The sequence below is a fragment of the Strongylocentrotus purpuratus genome, unplaced genomic scaffold, assembly GCF_000002235.5.
Source record: "Strongylocentrotus purpuratus isolate Spur 01 unplaced genomic scaffold, Spur_5.0 spur5_scaffold_12, whole genome shotgun sequence".
Classification (NCBI taxonomy): domain Eukaryota; kingdom Metazoa; phylum Echinodermata; class Echinoidea; order Camarodonta; family Strongylocentrotidae; genus Strongylocentrotus; species Strongylocentrotus purpuratus.
Genome location: NW_022145597.1, coordinates 7555435 through 7573851, shown reverse-complemented (window position 1 = coordinate 7573851; position 18417 = coordinate 7555435). Strand labels below are relative to the sequence as shown.

Sequence of the window (18417 nt, the reverse complement as noted above, 5' to 3'; positions counted from 1 at the left end):
TTTCTTGAGGGAAAATGAAAATTTTAGATTTTTTTAGTACTGAGCAAATGGAAGTTGAGCTCGCATGATACGTCATAGAGTTGCCAATTTGTGTTTGATTGATCACAACTTCAAAAATCCTAACTTCCTTATTTTTAATCGGAATTTGCTCAAACTTTCACTGACTTGTTTCTCTCATTTTTCTACTCCTATTAAAACTAACTTAATTTCAGGGTGGACTTCCCCTTTAAAGGTATAGACTAGTTCTGGTCATGAGATTCCATCAGAAAAGGTTGATCATCTAGCATATAAGTAATGGTGTGTACTGCGAGGTTCTGGAATGATCAAAATGATAACAAATTTGGTCCAGTCTTGGTGAAGTTACAAGCACTTTACACAGAAATATGTATATGGGACTACACGAACATGTAAAAATCTGTCCCAATTTTTAAGTTGTTAATGCCTAATTTAGAATATGAAGGCTTTTGAAGAGCCAAGCATTTCAGGGAACATTTGTTATCTGATGTTCTTTCACATGTGCATAATAACAATGATAATGCTCACAAAGTATTTTTCACCTCTTCCCAGAACTCAACCTTCTCTTTAAGAATGCATGATGTGAACATGTGATAAAAAGTCAGTGACTGTATGCTATATTCCAGTCGATTTCTTGCTCTCCTTTACATATCAACTCTTACATCTAATTATACCGAGCTGTGGTCTGAAGGCAACTGACCTGAAATTACAAAGACCCCTAGATTTGATCAATAATATTCTTGTGCGATTGAAAAGGACTTAGACAGTTTCCCCAAAACAATCCCCTCAGACTACATTTAGTGTAAAGTCATAATGATTGCTAGGGTTACAGAGTGGATGTTAATTTCAAGTTAATTCCAAAGCTTTTAAGTATTGCATTGGGACTCAAGAAGTAGTATCTTAACCCTATTTTAACTGGGCTATTTCAGACCAGTATTTATGAAAAGTCTAAAATACTTGAATTTTTGCTTTTGAATATATTTCATTATAAGGCTACAAATGGCTCTCCATAACTTTTAAGTCCAACTTAGAGATAAGTTCAACTTAAGATCTTTGTGAAACACCCCCTGGCTGTTTAATCCATTTTGATGATTATCCACCATTTCTTCTCAGGTGTACGTGACTTGAAGAAGAAGCTGGTGATTGTAAAGGGCGAGGATGCTATCAGCAGGCAAGCCCAGGAGAACGCTACCTACTTGATGAACTGTCTCATCCGCTCCACGCTGTCTTCCACCAGAGTAGCTCAGGAGCACAAGCTGTCTCCGGAATCCTTTGAATGGCTCCTAGGAGAAATAGAGACCAGGTTCAACCAATCTCTGGTGAGTGTAGTGTACCAGTTATGGACATTATACAAAATGAAGGGATTCGTGTTTTATTTTAACTCTGGGCTTTTGCTTGAGAAGTGATAGAGGGACAACAAATAAAGGATGTGTTTATCTCTTTAGAATCCTTTGAATGGCTGTTAGCAGAGCATTGTTTCGCGAAACCATCACAAGTACCGCTTTATCTCATTAAAACACATGTTAATAACAATTCATGCTTTTCAGTGGGATGTCGGTGGACTTATACTAATGATTGTTTTGTGAAAAGCTACCTAGGTTGAACTCCTGTTTATTTGTAGAGATGGAAGGATTCCTTGAAAATGATGTTTGGCATATTTGCTTTTAGGTTTCAGTTTGCTGTTAATCAAATTCGATACATGGGTTCGTTGAAGCAACAACAGCAAATTTGATACATGGGTTCGTTGAAGCAACTGTGTGAACAGGAGCCAGTGTAGGGGAAGACTCAGAATCCGATGAGACCAATAAATATTTCCCTAAATAAGATGCTCAAGAGTTTGTTTTTGGAGTATACTGAGAGAGGTTGAAATACAGCAGGCATACTTCTGGGCATGGGATTTTTCATTGGTCATCATATATATTTAGTAGATGTAACATGTTGGGATAAATCATCTACCAAATACCAAATGTAGTAATACATTTCCAGTTACAGTCAAACCTTCTTTAGTGACCAATTGTCTAAAAAGACCACATTTTTTGTTTCCCTTGAAAATGTTTTCTCATTGAAACACGGTACAAGGAACCTGTCTACAAAGACCACTTTTGAGTTTCTCTTGGGCGGTCGCTATAGACAGGTTCCACTGTATTATATTTTGAGGGCTACACAAATGGATCTATATATCTACAAGTTGAAGACTTGAACCATTTGTATTTGCTGCTCATCTCCAGGCTATGGCAGGTGAGATGGTGGGAGCCCTTGCTGCCCAGTCCCTGGGAGAACCTGCCACTCAGATGACCCTCAACACCTTCCATTTCGCCGGTGTGTCGGCCAAGAACGTAACCCTTGGTGTACCCCGTCTCAAGGAGATCATCAACATCTCCAAGAAGCCCAGGACTCCATCCCTGACGTGCTTCCTGCTAGGCAAGGCTGCTAGAGATGCTGAGAGAGCTAAGGTGAGTAAGCCACAGCCAGAGGCAGCTTTGTTTCGTGGGTGGTTCAACATTTGATCTAGGCATTATTTCTATAAAGTAGTCACCCAAAGAATCAAAAGTGTTTTGAATTGATACAAAATATATATCATTGCAAAGGGGAAGCCTTACTGATCAAATATAACAACTTCCCTGTTCAAAATACGTTTGGGGCCTGCAGTAATCATCTTTTTAAAACTTCTTCGAAATCACATTCAATATAAACCACAACTCTTATTTGCACATAGTGACCTGTGTTAAGCACATGGTGTCTTCCAGTACTGTCATGATATCCATATTACAAACAAATTGTTTGTGTATAGTTGTCAAGTGTCGTAAACCACACTGATGTTTCTCATCGACATCATCTCATATGCATCACATCCTTCACATAACATTTGCTACATTTTTGTTATTATTAAAGGACACTATGTCGCCTATCCTTCACATAACATTTGCTACATTCTTGTTACTAAAGGACATCCTATGTCGCCTGGAGCACACCACCCTCCGCAAAGTGACCGCCAACACGGCCATCTACTATGACCCCGAACCTCAGGGCACGGTTATCGCCGAGGACCAGGACTGGGTCAACCTCTACTACATGATGCCGGACTTTGACCCCACCCGCATCTCGCCCTGGCTCCTCAGGGTCGAGCTGGACCGGAAGAGGATGACCGATCGCAAGCTCAGCATGGAGCAGATCGCCGAGAAGATCAACGCAGGGTTCGGGGATGATCTCAACTGCATCTTCAACGACGACAACGCGGAGAAGCTCGTGCTGAGGATACGTATCATGAATAGCGATGAGAACAAGTTCCAAGATGTAAGCATGGGGGAGGGGCTAAAGCATGCAAAATGCAAGCAGAAAGCATTATAGGGAAATATGAAACCTCAGCTTGGCCCGAGTTGGGGTTAATAAGACTGCTTTGCTAACTATATCCAATAGTCAGGATTTTGAGTGGTATATATTAGTTGTCATACAAATCATTTTTTATTTGTTGCTAGTTTTCCGTTCCTTGCATGACTCTGCTCCTTCCTACAACATGAAGTTAATTGGACATCTTCGTTCGTCTCAATCCTCCTTATGAGTTGTCCCTAAGACGCGCAGTTCCTGGGGGGATAGAGCCTTTTGTCATTCTGGTCCGTCCCTTTGGAATAAGCTACCACTTAGTATTTGTAGCTCAACAGCCCTCCATGACTTCAAAGTTGCTCTAAAAACACATCTCTTTCTAAACAGTGCTATTTAATTATGACAATTATAATTGTGGCGTAATACTTTGTGTTGTTTTAGCATATCTGTACTTAAGTTGAGAAAGTGATATGTTTGTGATTGTAATATGTACAGCACCATGAGCGTCAGAGCCTGACGGATACCGGCGCTGTATAAATATCCATATTATTATTATTATTATTAAAAAATTTAAAAGGAAAACATAAATCCAAGCTCAGAATCGTAAACTTAGTTTTTCATCCAACTTTTATGCATATTCACTTTTGTTATTCACTTTATTATCAATTTACCCATTGTCTGAACGTGACACAACTTGTTTCTTTTCTTTGTACGTAGGAAGAGGAGCAGGTAGATAAGATGGAGGATGACGTGTTCTTGAGGTGCATTGAATCTAACATGCTGACGGACATGACACTCCAAGGCATTGAACAGATCGCAAAGGTAAATATATCGTAAATCATCCTAACCCAAATCTTGACTAAAACTATACTTGCAATTCATAGAGAGTTCCAGAAACTGTCATATGTAGATGTTTCAAATATTTCTTTTGAGAAAACAAGTATTGAGAGGAATGAAAAGCCATGCTATGATGTATTACTGCTCCCCCCCCCCCATCCCCACCCTTCCCAATGATCTTTAAGCAAGGGCTTTTGTATGGGAGTCAGGGAGAAAACAGAGTTCCATCAACATTTGTGGTCTCCATGTATTTTCACTGCAATGTAAAAGGCATTCCTGGACTGGTACCAACTGATATGTTTAACTTCTCTGGTCGATGTATCATACATAAATCTCAGAGTTTCATGTCATGCTTTGTTAACTTGAAAACTTTCGCATAAGATGCAAAGGTGTCATAGAGCCCAGGGGGGCATGAACAGCCTGCCAAATGTAAGTCCAACTTAAAGTCGATCTTAGTCTTTGTGAAACACTCCCCAGAAATGCTAGTTTGTAGGCTTTTTACTGCCCAAGTTTTGGCCCTGTAAACTCTCTTCTTTAAGAATTGTTCAAGCTTTACATTGCACAGAACATGGGGGACTTCTACATGTGTAGGATTATCCTTGGGCTAATTGATTAACAACCTACTGGTATCCCTACAAGCTATTGAAATCCTGCTTGTTTTTCTTTCCACACCAGGTATACATGCATCTGCCTCAGGTACCTCCGAAATAGCTCTGGTCCAGAATTAAAAATTCCATAATTCACTGGGACAAAATCTCACTTTTACAGTAGAAAATTGTTTAAAGAGGTCCTGTGGACACAATAATAATTCTTACACTAAGAATAATCATGTTTTTCTCCTTTCCACACCAGGTATACATGCATCTGCCTCAGGTGGCCAACAAGAAACGTATCATCATCACAGAGGAAGGAGAGTTCAAGCACATCGCAGAGTGGATCCTGGAGACGGACGGTACGGCTATGATGAAGGTCCTCAGCGACCCTGAAGTAGACCCTGTCAGGACGTTCTCCAACGACATCTGTGAAATCTTCCAGGTACGTTGTCCCATTTCAACTCATTCCTTTGTTGTGAAGACGTTGAGATTGTTAAAGGCATCATTTAACAATGTTAGATCTGAGATGCATGGCCCTGTGTTATCAGTGTCTGTGATATGGTGTAATATTGAAGCCCTAAAAAACATTGCGCTTCAAAATGAAGTGCCTCAAAAAAAAGTCAAAATCTCTGAGTGACTGGTTTTACCATACTCCTTTCCCCCAATAAACCCCAATAGACTGTAGTGTTATTAAAAATGTTGGGAAAACGTTTTTGAAATTTCTAATTCTAATCATTGATATCTTGGTAATCGAACATACGATTGGCTTGTAAAAGTCATGGGATTCATTTCTGACCTAAAGTTTTATAATTATGGTTGCAGCATGAGGTAAGTCCAGGATTTTGTTTAGAATCTTGAGGCAAAGATACCCAGTGTACCTAGTGTATATGGAACAGCAGTTTTAAAACGAAAGATCAATTGTTACTCTTTCTTTCCATCAGGTATTGGGTATTGAAGCTATCATCACTTGGCTCTGCTTTGTGTTGTTATGAAAACCAGGGGCTATATCACTATCGTTATTCTTATTTTATGTTCTTATTCTCTGTTTCCATCAGGTATTGGGTATTGAAGCTGTGCGTAAGTCTGTAGAGACTGAGATGAACCATGTGATCTCCTTTGATGGTTCCTATGTGAACTATCGTCACTTGGCCTTGCTGTGTGATGTGATGACTGCCAGGGGTCATCTCATGGCCATCACCCGTCATGGAATCAACAGGCAGGATGTCGGTGCCCTCATGAGGTGTTCCTTTGAAGAGACGGTAAGTCCATCAAGGAGACGGGGGGGGGGGGGGGGTTCACAAAGCTTGTCATCAGTGATAAACCACATTTTTTGTTGTAAGCTACTGAAATCCTTGCTTCTGATTGGTTATCAGCAGAGTTGTCACTGATTTTTGTCATTTGTCATTGAAAAAAGGCTTTGTGAAACACCCTCTAGCCGTTCTTGTGTTTTCTGAAATGTATAGCCAGAGGGACTATGAAATATAGTGACACTGCTTTTGGGCACTTTAATTTTCAATACTTGTGAATGATCTGGGGGTGTTTCACAAAGTCTAAGATCGACTTTAAGTTGGACTTAACTATGGCAGGCTGTTCATGCCACTGTTTGCTCCCACCATTGGTCTGTCTCTCAATAATGATCTTTAGATAATATTTTTTACTTCATTAATGAATCATCAACAAATGTAAATTCTGTAGATTTGTTACAATGATTTGTGTGTCCTTTGAGAATATCAATGCCAGTAAATGGTGAGAGCGAACAGTGGCATGAATGGCCTGCCATAGTTAAGTCCAACTCAAAGTCAATCTTAGTCATTGTCAAATGGGATGCCCAAAGTTATCCCCTACATTTTAACAAAGTGTGACTGTATTTCCAATGATTTCAATTAAATTGTAGCTAAAAAATACACATTGCTTTAAAGTGTTTTGTTACTAATGATAAGGTTAATCTACATCTATTTCAACCTTAGCTTATGCAATTAAAAAGATTTGAGAATCCCATTTAGCTCTGCATATTCAAGTCATTTGTAAAGTCATGTGTAACTTTATGCACAGCCTTATGAAACACCCCCCTGGTGTCATGAAAATCAGTGATGCACATTTTTATTGCCACTTTTTTTACTGGACACGCACAGGTTGACATTTTGAATGACGCCGGTGCTCACGGAGAGACGGATCACTTGAAGGGTGTGAGTGAGAACATCATGCTTGGCAAGCTAGCTGGCCTTGGCACGGGTTCCTTTGATCTGCTGCTCGATGCAGAGAAGTGCAAACACGGCATGGAGATCCCCATGGGCATGGGAGCAGGGCTAGGTAAGAATCAGTCATTCTCTGGTTGAAATTAGTCTATGAATGCTGGCATTGATAAATGGACAAATTCAATTCAATTCAATTCAAATGAACATTTATTTACTTCCAAACAATACAATTTATAAGTAGGAACATAAATATAATTAAAGAACTTGTATTACAAGGAAGAAGGCGCAAAACCCGAAAAGCATAGCTTGTAGTGGGTAGGCCTGAATACATAAATACAATTATACATTATAAATGGGAGAAAGGAAGAAAGGGATAGGCAAAGAGGAGAGGAGGATAGAGAGCTTGGAGAAAGAGAAAAGAAGAGGACTGCAACATAGTATCAATGGAGTGTATGGCATGCATAAACAACATGATGGCAAGATTATATATGAATGGAAAGATCTTCTCTATGGATGGACAAATTTTCTCTCGAAAATCACGAATAATTTGCAGGACTATCATAAAGATATCATGGAAAGGCGTAAAAAGCAAAAATCTAGATCTCAAAATTAACATTTTTGAGAGATGACTACTGCGGGACCCCAAACATATTTTGAAGAGGGAAGTTGTTGTATTTGATCAGTAAGGCTTCCCCTTCGCAATGATATGAATTTTGCATCAATTAAAAATACTTTTGATTCTTCGGGTGACTACTTTAATACAGTAGAACCTTGTCAATTACAAATTCTTTTAGACCAATAAATTTCCTTGTTATATTGAAATCGTTCATATCAAAAATTTGAATAAAATTATGAAAATACAAAGGAGTGGGACCAGCAAATTTACCTTATCATAACAACAGTAAATTGTAAAAGTGTTTGTTATAACAGGGTTACCCTGAAATGTAATCCTCATTTGTCTTCAACACTTTTTAAAAAAAAACTAGGAAGGAGTTGATAATGAGATTAATTCTTGCCAATTTGAGGAGGGGATACTGATTAATTTAGTAATTCAGACAATTCTGAACTGCTTTAAGTTTGTATGCTGTTTAGTGCTAAGGGATCACCCTCACCTTCGCCTCAATGCAAGCCAATGCCATAGATTTAGAGATAGTCAAACCTGACAAGTAGTGTCAAGTGCAAGCATAGTTTAGGTAAGCTCCCTAATAAGTAATTATTGAGTTTCTTTGTTTTTTGTTGAAAACTAACAACTAATCAAAACCTCTGAGAGTGAGTGGACAATCAAACAGATGGGAGCTGAAAAATAACTTGCATCTGATGCAACTTTTCTTTTGTTTAAAGCATTGATCTGACGTTTACTCCAGCAACAGTTGATCTAGGCGTTATCGTGTCAAAAGTGTAGGGTTAGGGTTACAATAGGCATGAAGGTTACGTTTAGAAATAAGGTTTGAATTGAAATGGGGTTTTAGGTTTAGAGTTGGGGTTAGAGGCAGATATAGTGTAGGTTTCAGGATTGAAATTAGGAATTCAATATGTGTAAAGATTTGACCGCAGAGCAATGGTCACAAGTTCATTTTTCTAACCATGTATTTAAAGGCATGTGTGAACAAATAAATATTAAAAAACCCAGGGCCCTGTCCTACAAAGAATTGCTATCAATCAAAACTTATTTGTACATTATTGTACATAAGAGATAGGAGACTGCAAACTTGCGATTGATTTCAGGACTTGCGATTGATTTGGAAGACAGGGCCCAGATGGCTGTGTGCTCACAGTCTTCTATTAACCTCGGACAGACTGCATCGGTGCAGGGTGGGCATAATGCACTGAGCATTATAGCCTTCTCAACCGTACAGATGTTTGGACTCAAAAAGCTCCTCAGAACTCATGTACAGAATATCAGGGTAGTCCACAAACACAAACTAAAATATGTAATCTTACGAATGGGGGGGATTATGATCCAATGAACATGTAGTGCGTTGCAGTCTGGGTCCAGCTCTTGCATTCTGAGATGTGCTTTGATGCTAAGCGAGCCATATTTTGAAGCATTTCCAATCACATTTTATGACTAACATTTCGTAAATCATTTTGGTTGAGTTTGTCAAAATGAAATTCAAACGTGTTGCTGATATTCAAACGTGTTGCTGATATTCAAATCTGTAGTTTCAAAATTCAAGCCTGTTACATGTAAAAACCACACATTGACCACCGATAGAATACGAAAATGTCTCACACGGCTATATTATGATACATATTTCTCAAGTTTTAGCATGTTGTAAATCTCGTTCCATGTGAATATATTATGTTTATCAGTTGGTATGTTGTTTGGTGCTATTGGTTCGCCATGACAGAGTATCCACTCCTGACGACGGATAGTCAACGTGTTGGAAACGTCAAGCCACTCCCGCCACCCATCCTCTCCAAGCGCTATAGTTCTCCTTAGAACTATAAGCTAAGAAAGATAACCAACAGTATTTTTCAAGACTACACCAACAGTCCTTTTCAGGACCACACACCCTCAAGAAAGATTACCAAGAGTCCTTTTCAGGACTCTTTAATCCTCCCTCTCTCTCACATGGTGCACCCACAAGCCTACTGTATATCACAGAGTATGTCGCCTTAGATATTCCCTTAAAACCAAGCTTTTAAACCCTGTTTAATATTTTGTTTTGTTTTTAGTTGGTATGCCTGGGATGTTGTTTGGTGCCATGGGCTCACCATCACAGAGTATGTCACCTCAGATGACACCGTGGAACCAAGGAGCTACCCCAATGCATGGTGCAAGCTGGTCTCCAATGATGGGTAAGTACAATTGGACACTAGCCCTAATGGGTGTCAGATAGTTGGACATTGCATAAAAAGTTTAGAAGTTCATATTTTTTGCCCAATCTATAGTTTTATATCGCTAACAAATCAGTATCATAATTGTGAAAATCACAAAATGTCAGAAGAGTTTACTAAGGAAGCCTCAACAGTTACCTTACATTCTTGAAATCGAAGTGTACTGTTAAAGTATTTTGAAAATTTGTTTTTATAAAATGAGTAATTCTTGTAAACTAAATGCTCCTAGAGTGTGAACAAGTTTATGAGAATCTCTCGTAGAATCGACAAGTTCTGTGTTTCTTGTGCTGCTTAGAAGATTGCAAGAGTGGAGATAGACCGATTAAAATATACATTCAAAATTTTACTCTGTCATTGAATTGACATGCAAATCACTATACATTTTAATGGGTTTTTTTTTCTGTTGTTCGTCCATTAGGGAGCGGTATGACTCCAGGAGGACCCGGATTCAGTCCCGCAAACTCTGAGAGTACCGGTTTCAGTCCAGCTTACAGTCCAGCCTGGTCACCGCAACCTCAATCTCCAGGCTCCCCAGCAAACAGTCCATACATTCCATCCCCAGCTGGACCTATGTCACCCAGCTACTCTCCAGCCTCACCTTCTTACCTACCGGCATCACCAGCCACACCTCAGAGTCCTGGGTATTCCCCTACGTCTCCGTCGTACTCCCCCACCAGCCCTGGGTACTCACCGGCTAGTCCGAGCTACTCACCAACCAGTCCAAGTTACTCACCGACATCACCGAGTTACTCCCCAACGTCACCAAGCTATAGTCCAACTAGTCCAAGCTATAGTCCTACTAGCCCAAGCTATAGTCCAACGTCTCCAAGCTACTCCCCAACTAGTCCAAGTTATAGCCCAACTTCTCCTAGTTATTCTCCGACTAGTCCAAGCTACAGCCCTACAAGTCCTAGCTATTCGCCAACTAGTCCATCTTACTCGCCTACGTCGCCAAGTTACAGCCCGACTTCGCCCAGCTATTCCCCAACCAGCCCGTCGTACTCTCCGACATCCCCAAGTTATAGCCCGACATCACCCAGCTATTCGCCAACAAGCCCTAGCTATTCACCAACTAGTCCCAGCTACTCTCCTAGTTCTCCCAAGTACTCTCCGACGAGCCCCTCGTACAGTCCAACCTCTCCCAGCTACTCGCCTCAGTCACCGAGTTACAGCCCTGGATCACCGAGCTACTCCCCATCCAGTCCCAAGTACTCTCCTACTAGTCCTTCCTACAGCCCCACTTCTCCCAGCTACAGCCCCACATCGCCCAACTTCAGTCCAAGCAGCCCCACCTATTCCCCTGCTAGCCCGAGCTACTCTCCAACGAGTCCTAAGTACTCGCCCTCCAGCCCCAAATACTCTCCCACCAGCCCCACCTACTCACCGACATCGCCCAAATACAGCCCGGCGTCGCCCACATACTCGCCTACCAGCCCCAAGTACAGTCCCAGCTCCCCCACCTACTCCCCTACCAGCCCCAAGGGCTCCACCTACTCCCCCACTTCACCCAGCTACTCGCCCACTTCTCCATCCTATAGTCCTACAAGCCCTGGCATGGGTGATGATGATGAAGATTAGACTTAGTCATGACACTCCTGGGTCCTGTTTCATAAAACTTGATATCAATAACAAGTTAAAAGCTATTGTTATAAGCTACTGAAATCATGGCATCTGATTGGCTGAGATCAAATTTGTCACAAAAATTTAGCAGTTGGTATAGATAACAAGTTTTATAAAACAGGCCCCTGAACCTCCTACATGCTTTCCTGCGTGACGAAGCAGTTCAGTGTCTGATACACACGTTGCCTTTGGATGTCTCGCCCTATGCTTGAAAATGGACAATGCTTAATAGGTTCGTGCATCTTTGACGAATATCCTTGTGCCAAGAGTTTGACTATGATTCTTTGTCCTGGTTGGCATAAGAGAATAAGAGCAAACTCAACTTTACTGTATTTAATGCTGTTGTTCAATGCTTCTTCTTTTGAATTTTCTCTTGATAAAGAGGTTATACTGTGAAGAAACAGGTTTTTATATTTGATCAGGTGTGTGCTTTTTGCTATTGTTACGATGCTGAGAAACGTTAGGAAGGTCAGTAATTGCTATCCCCTTATTCATAATGTCATATACTAATTTTGATGGAAATCTGATATGCAAGTATAGTTGAGGATAAGCATATTGTATACATGTGTGATTGATGAAAATCATGATTTTAACGTAAAATAAAATGATGTGCATGAAATATTGAGAGAAACCTAGAATGCCTGTGTTGTCAACTTGTACTTTATGACAAAAATATATCCATGTTGTTTATGCCCAAGAGTAACTTACTAACTTTCAATGAAAGTTCATTTATGTGAGGAGCTTATATTCAATACATGTATTTGTATCAATGGGACTACATACATTTGAAATTGTATAAAATCAGTTCACAACAATTTAACCTGTTTTTACAGTTAAAAGAGGAAAATGTCATAACTCTTGTTTGTACATTTCATTGTGTATTTACATTTTTTGGAGTATAACTTTCGATTTTTCTGGGTGGGGAGGTAGGGGGGTAGACTTAAAACACAGCTTAGGAGGAAAATAAGGAACACCAACAAAAATCTTAAAAGCTTTAAAAAACAACAACGCTATGCTGATGTTTATTAACTTCATGTAGACTGTACAGTATTATACTCTTGTTCTCCAAGCAGTGTTACTCTATGTGATAGTTTATCGCAATGGAACAGTTTTCATAATTATAAATACATGTGCTTTTCAAGACGCATAAATGAAAGTTCCTCATTTCTTCATGATATATGTAGACTTTTATGATGTTTTCAGAAAAGGAGTGATACTTTCTTGTCAAGTTTTGAATCGGGTATATATATTTCATGAACCCTGTAAACCTTTAGTTTTCAAGCCACATTTCCAGCTGTGATTGTGTGGTTACAACTGTATGCATACATTTGCAACTATTGATTGAATTCATGGATTGTGCCCTGAAAAGGTTGGATCAAGTATAAAAAAAAGAAGAATAATTTACAAAAAATGACTGGATTGACCAGATATGTTGAGTTTCACAACTGTCATTTGTGTAGTGGTGGTTATTTTACCTGACTGCTAAGAAAGCATAAATGCTTGTTTGTAAGCAACCAGAGGACCGACAGCTTTAGGTCCTCTCCGAAAGACCTGGTCATGAGTAAATGCCTTGCCAAAGAACACTAGCGCATCGCCTTGGTTTTGAACATGGGTCACCGGATTACAAGGCCACTGCTCTACCAACTGAGCTATCGCGCCTCCTTTGTTTTTATTGTATAAATGACTTCTGTTAAACCAATTACTAGTACTCAAACTGTGTTTATGATAGATATTTCAGTACATACTATTCAAGAACCAGCATTTGCTTATTCTACATTTTGTTTCCTCTTTTCTTTCGATTCACTTTGTATGAATCAGATGTTCAGATGTAAGTTCTGCTCATTTTGAGTAATTTGACAAACATTTTGCAGATTTCCTTACCTTTGTTTCTTAAACATAAAGGTGAGTTCTTGTCATCTGATTACATTGTGAAAGAAAAGGTGTGGAATGGATCAGAAAAAACTGATCATGTAGCATGTAAGTATTAGTGTGTCCTGCAAAGTTCTGGAGTCATCAAAATCACATAATAAATTTGACCCAGTCTTGGTAAAGTAACAAGCACTGTACATAGAAAGATGTATATGGGACTATATAAATGGTGTCAGGGCTACTAACCTTGATTTCCTAATCTGTCTATGCTCATTTCTCAGCCAGTATACATTTTCTACCAAAATGATCTTCTAATTTCCTTCTGTTATATACTCGCCACTTCTCTGCAGAGTAGAATATTGGTATATAAGCATCATGATACAACGGCACACACTGAATGAATATTAAAAACTATTTTTTCCAGTATTTAAACAAAAATAGAATGGTTTATAAGGCATTGAAATAAAATGATGAAAATGTTTTGTGTACATACTTTATTTCTTAATAAATGAATGTTCCTAAGAACAAAGAAAAGTTGTAATGACGAATTGTACAGAAACAGCAAGCTATACTCAGTTGCATTATTTTCTTGTATTAATTCTAATGAATAAACGAAACTGAATTTTAAATCGTGAGCATGATTGTTTTATTATTGTTGCAGAGATATACAGTTTACAACTGAATAAATTGGGCCTTTGTTGAATCCTTTAAAGGCCCACTGCACTACTTGTAGCTACTTGCGCCCTCTATATAACAAACAATGCCTAATCGGTGACCATTGGTCCCCCATGATTCTCTTTTTCTTATGTTAACTGAGAACCGAGTTGATGAGATGACCACCTGTCCAGTGATCTTGCAGGGCGCTCTAATCCCTCCTGTAAACTATGGCAGATAAGCTTTAAGATGTAAGCTTTAATAATGTAATACTTTAAATTTTCACATACTTGAAAAATCAGTGAGGGTATGAAAAATTTAGTTGTAATCTGTATATTGTGTTGCTTACTTAAGGCGCGGATCCAGGATTTCTTGGGGGGAGGGGGCCAAATTTGAAATTATGCGAGCCAAATATTTACGTTTCATTAAATCATTAGAGAAAGAAGACGATTTGTTGTACCGTTCTTGACTCTTTATCCTCGTTTGAATTCAGTTAAATCAGTTTCCCCCTCCCGCGCAAAGCGCGGAAGCTTTTACGTTTCATTAAATCATTAGAGAAAGAAGACAATTCATTGTACCATTCTCGACTCTTAATTCTTGTCTGAATTCAGTTTACCCCTTCAGCGCAAAGCCCGAAAGCTTTGACGTTTCATTAACATTATTTAAGAAAGAAGATGATTGGCTGTACCGTTGTCGTCTCTTAATCCTTGTCTCAATTCAATCTCCCCCCCCCCCCCCTCCTGCGCGAAGCGCAGAAGCATTGACATTTCATTAAATTAGAGAAAGAAGACGATTCGTTGTACCGTTTTTGACTCTTAATCCATGTCTGAATTTCAAAATTGTTTTTTGTCTGCTCCTTTTTCTTCCTACGTCCTCTTCCTGTTTTTCACCTCTCTTTTTTTTTTTGTGTGGGGGGGGCCCACCCCCACCGCCTCCCTGGTTACGCGCCTGCGGTCAGATGAACATATTTTGACACCTTGTCCGCCCCCAGAAACTCGGGGGGTTTAAGGCAATAAATTACGGTCAGATGAGCATTCAGGGGGCCCGTCTTAGGGCCCTTTGGTGGGGTCGAGGGTGCGCAACCACGGAATCTCAGGGGTTTTAGGCATTTGATTACGGTCAGATGAACATATTTTTATACTTTACTTGTGACACTGGCAGGACACTGATTGGCGTGAGGTCCAGCGGGCGGAGCCCCCAGAGGCTCGAGGGTTTTAGGCACTAAATGACAGTCAGATGAGTATCAAGGGGCCCGTCTTAGGGCCCTTGGTTGGGCCCCGTCACTGTTACTGGCAGTTAACTATTCTTTCTTTCTTGCTCTCTTTCTATTTCTCTTCAATATTCTTTTCCAAAAAAGTGGGGGGGGGGGGGGGGAGAGGGCTGGAGGCTCCCGATCCCGAAAAAAATCTCGGAAAATTATGTCATTTCAGCATTATTTGTAAACCACCGTTATGGAATGAGAAATAAACCACGTTTAAACGTTTAAATCGCGCGCACTTCAACCAGGGGCGTCGCCAAAGGGGGGGGGGGGGGTGTGGGGGGTGCGACACCCCCCCCCCCCCCCACCTGTCAGGATATTGTCGGTAAAATTGCGCTGCCGTCGGGAAAAAGAGAAAAGGGGGAGGGAAAAAAAGAGAGGGGAAGGGAAAGAAAAGAAAAAAGAAAAGGAAAAGAAAAGAAAGAAAGGAAAGAAAGGAAAAGGAAAGAAAAGAGAAGAAAGAAAGAGAAAAAAGAAAAAGAGGGGGGAGAGGAAAGAAAGGAAAAGAAAGAAAGAAAGAAAAGGAAAAAAAAGAGAAAAAGAGTGAAAGGGAAACAAAAGAAACGGGGGGTGAAAGAGAGGAGAGAGAGGGGAGGTAAGAGTCTGAGAGAGGAGGAGTGGGAGTAAAAGAGAAAAGGGGGTTGTTGGGTGGAGTCGTCTCGTCGAGGGAGCAAGAAAGACACGGATAAATATGTTGCTGTGTCGGGTCAGCTGTGTCGGTATTCTTGCTCGATCCTCATCAATGCATAAGTTTGAAGTCGGTGAGATGTATATTGTCGGTCGGCCGACAAGTTTTTTTTCCCCTACGAACTGCGACTTCTTATCCGCTGTGACGACTTCGAGAGTGACTACAACTACAATACTTGTATTTTCTCGAAGTTTCACTTTCCTATAATATCAGCTAAAGAAATCAGAGGTTTAAAATTTTCGGGGAAACTAAATTCAAACAAGGTTTAAGAGTCAACAACGGTACGACAAATCATTTTCCTTTCTTTATATTGTGATGAAACGCCAAATATTCCGCGCTTTGCGCGGAAAGGGAAACTTCATTTAGACGAATCGAGAACGGTACAACGAATCGTCTTCTTTCTCTAATAATTAAAGGAAACGTCAAAGCTTCCGCGCTTCGCACGAAAGTGGAAACTGAATTCAGACAAATAGGGCTTACTAAAAGTCGAAAACGTTACAACGAATCGTCTTCTTTCTCTAATAATTTAAGGAAACGTCAAAGCTTCCGCGCTTCGCGCGAGAGGGGGAAACTGAATTCAGATGAATAGGGCTCAATAAGATTCGAAAACGGTACGAGGAATCGTCTTCCTTTCTCTTATATTTTAAGGAAACGTCAAAGCTTCCGCGCTTCGCGCGAGAGGGGGAAACTGAATTCAGACAAAATTTATAGGGTTTATTAAAAGTCAAAAACTGTACAACGAATCGTGTTCTTTCTCTTATATTTTAAGGAAACGTCAAAGCTTCCGCGCTTCGCGCGAGAGGGGAAACTGAATTCAGACAAAATTAATAGGGCTTATCTAAAGTCGAAAAAGGTACAACGAATCGTGTTCTTTCTCTAATGATATGAGGAAACGTCAAAGCTTTCGCGCTTCGCGCGGGAGGGGGAAACTGAATTCAGATGAATAGGGCTTATTAAGAGTCGAAAACGGTACGATGAATCGTCTTCTTTCTCTAATAATTTAATGAAACGTCAAAACTTCCGCGCTTCGCGCAGGAGGGGGAAGCTTCATTCAGATTAGGATTAAGAGTCGAGAACAGTACACCGAACCGTCTGCTTTTTCTCATAATTTAATGAAACGTCAAAGCTTCCGCGCTTTGCGCGGGGGGAATACTGAATTCAGAAAAGGATAAACAGTCGAGAATGGTACAGCAAATCGTCTTCTTTTTTTTTATAATAATTTAATGAACGTCAAAGCTTTCGCGCTTCGCGCGGGAGGGGGGAAACTTCATTCAGCCTAGGATTACCAGTCGAAAACGGTACAATTAATCGTCTTCTTTTCCTAATAATTAAAGGAAACGTCTAAGCTTCCGCGCTTCGCGCGGGAGGCTCATTACCCACACCCCCTTATGAGCGCGCTTTTAAGTGATTCTCTTGCTCACTACCGCCCCTCCCTAAAATAAGATCCTAGCTCCGCGCCTGCATTAAAATATATAGCTATGATGCTGACTAAACTTAAGAAATAATTCGTATATTAATGTCGTCGAGGAAAATGACCATTTTGCGCATATTATGCAAGTACTATAGATAGTCCATAGGAAAAACAATTTAGCCTTCGCCCCAGGTTTATAGGGTTGACTTTGTAGATATTGGAAATTTGATTTTGTCGGTAATTGGTGGCTACTTTTGTCGGTAATCGTTGGCCTCTTCACCCCCCCCCCCCCCCCCCACTGAAAATGGTCTAGCGACGCCCCTGACTTCAACACAGCCGCGGGGCCTGTATCACGAGTATACTATACGAGTTTCACATTTAACTCGCTATATATACTCGTGATATAGGCCCCGCGCAACGGCGTTGCATGTTCTACAACACAGACATGGGGCATCACGACTATACTATAAACTCGTGAACAAGGCCCCATCCTATGCATTTTCAAGACGGACAGCACGGTAGTGGGGCTTCTTTCACCGCAGTATAATTTAGGGGGTGTTTTGAGGTTTAATGAATAAAGCTAGCAAATTATTAAAATTGGATACATTTAAATGATTCAATTTATCTTTTAGACCCTAGACTATTTTAATATTTTTACTTTTTTATTGTTTTTACCTTTTTTAATATTTTTCCTTTTTTAATATTTTCCCCCTCTCTTTAAATTTATCTTTTAGTTTAAGTTCAATATTTTTTATTTTTTTGGGGGGGGGGGCCCCCACCCCCCTCTCTTTATATTTATCTTTTAGTTAAATACATTCCCTTTTTTTGGGGGGGGGCCACCCCCCTCTCTTTATATTTATCTTTTAGTTAAATATTTTCCTTTTTTGGCCCCCCCCCCCCCGTGGCATCGTGCTCCCCCCCCCCCCCCTCCTCCTAATTTTCCTTTGGACAATACATTCGTATCATTGCTTAAACTCTCCTAAATATAATATAGGTCGAGAAACATATGTGTGGTCTAGAGTCAATAGCTAGTATAGAGTCTAGTCTAGGCCCAGTGTCGGATCCAGGGGGGGGGGCCGGGGGGCCCGCCCCCCCCCCCCCTTGAGAAAAAAATC

General features: G+C 40.3%; 1 protein-coding gene across 1 annotated transcript in view; it reads left to right on the top strand.

Moving 5' to 3' along the window:
* Positions 1-13130, top strand: part of LOC105446803 (DNA-directed RNA polymerase II subunit RPB1-like) — a 30934-nt gene extending 17804 nt beyond the window's left edge. The window contains exons 19-27 of the mRNA XM_030981733.1: positions 1129-1334; positions 2244-2468; positions 2962-3309; positions 4054-4158; positions 5026-5208; positions 5822-6025; positions 6899-7076; positions 9641-9763; positions 10221-13130. Coding sequence (XP_030837593.1) covers positions 1129-1334; positions 2244-2468; positions 2962-3309; positions 4054-4158; positions 5026-5208; positions 5822-6025; positions 6899-7076; positions 9641-9763; positions 10221-11380 — 2732 coding nt within the window. The 3' untranslated portion in view covers positions 11381-13130. The remainder of the gene's footprint in view (positions 1-1128; positions 1335-2243; positions 2469-2961; positions 3310-4053; positions 4159-5025; positions 5209-5821; positions 6026-6898; positions 7077-9640; positions 9764-10220) is intronic.
* Positions 13131-18417: the final 5287 nt, after the last annotated feature.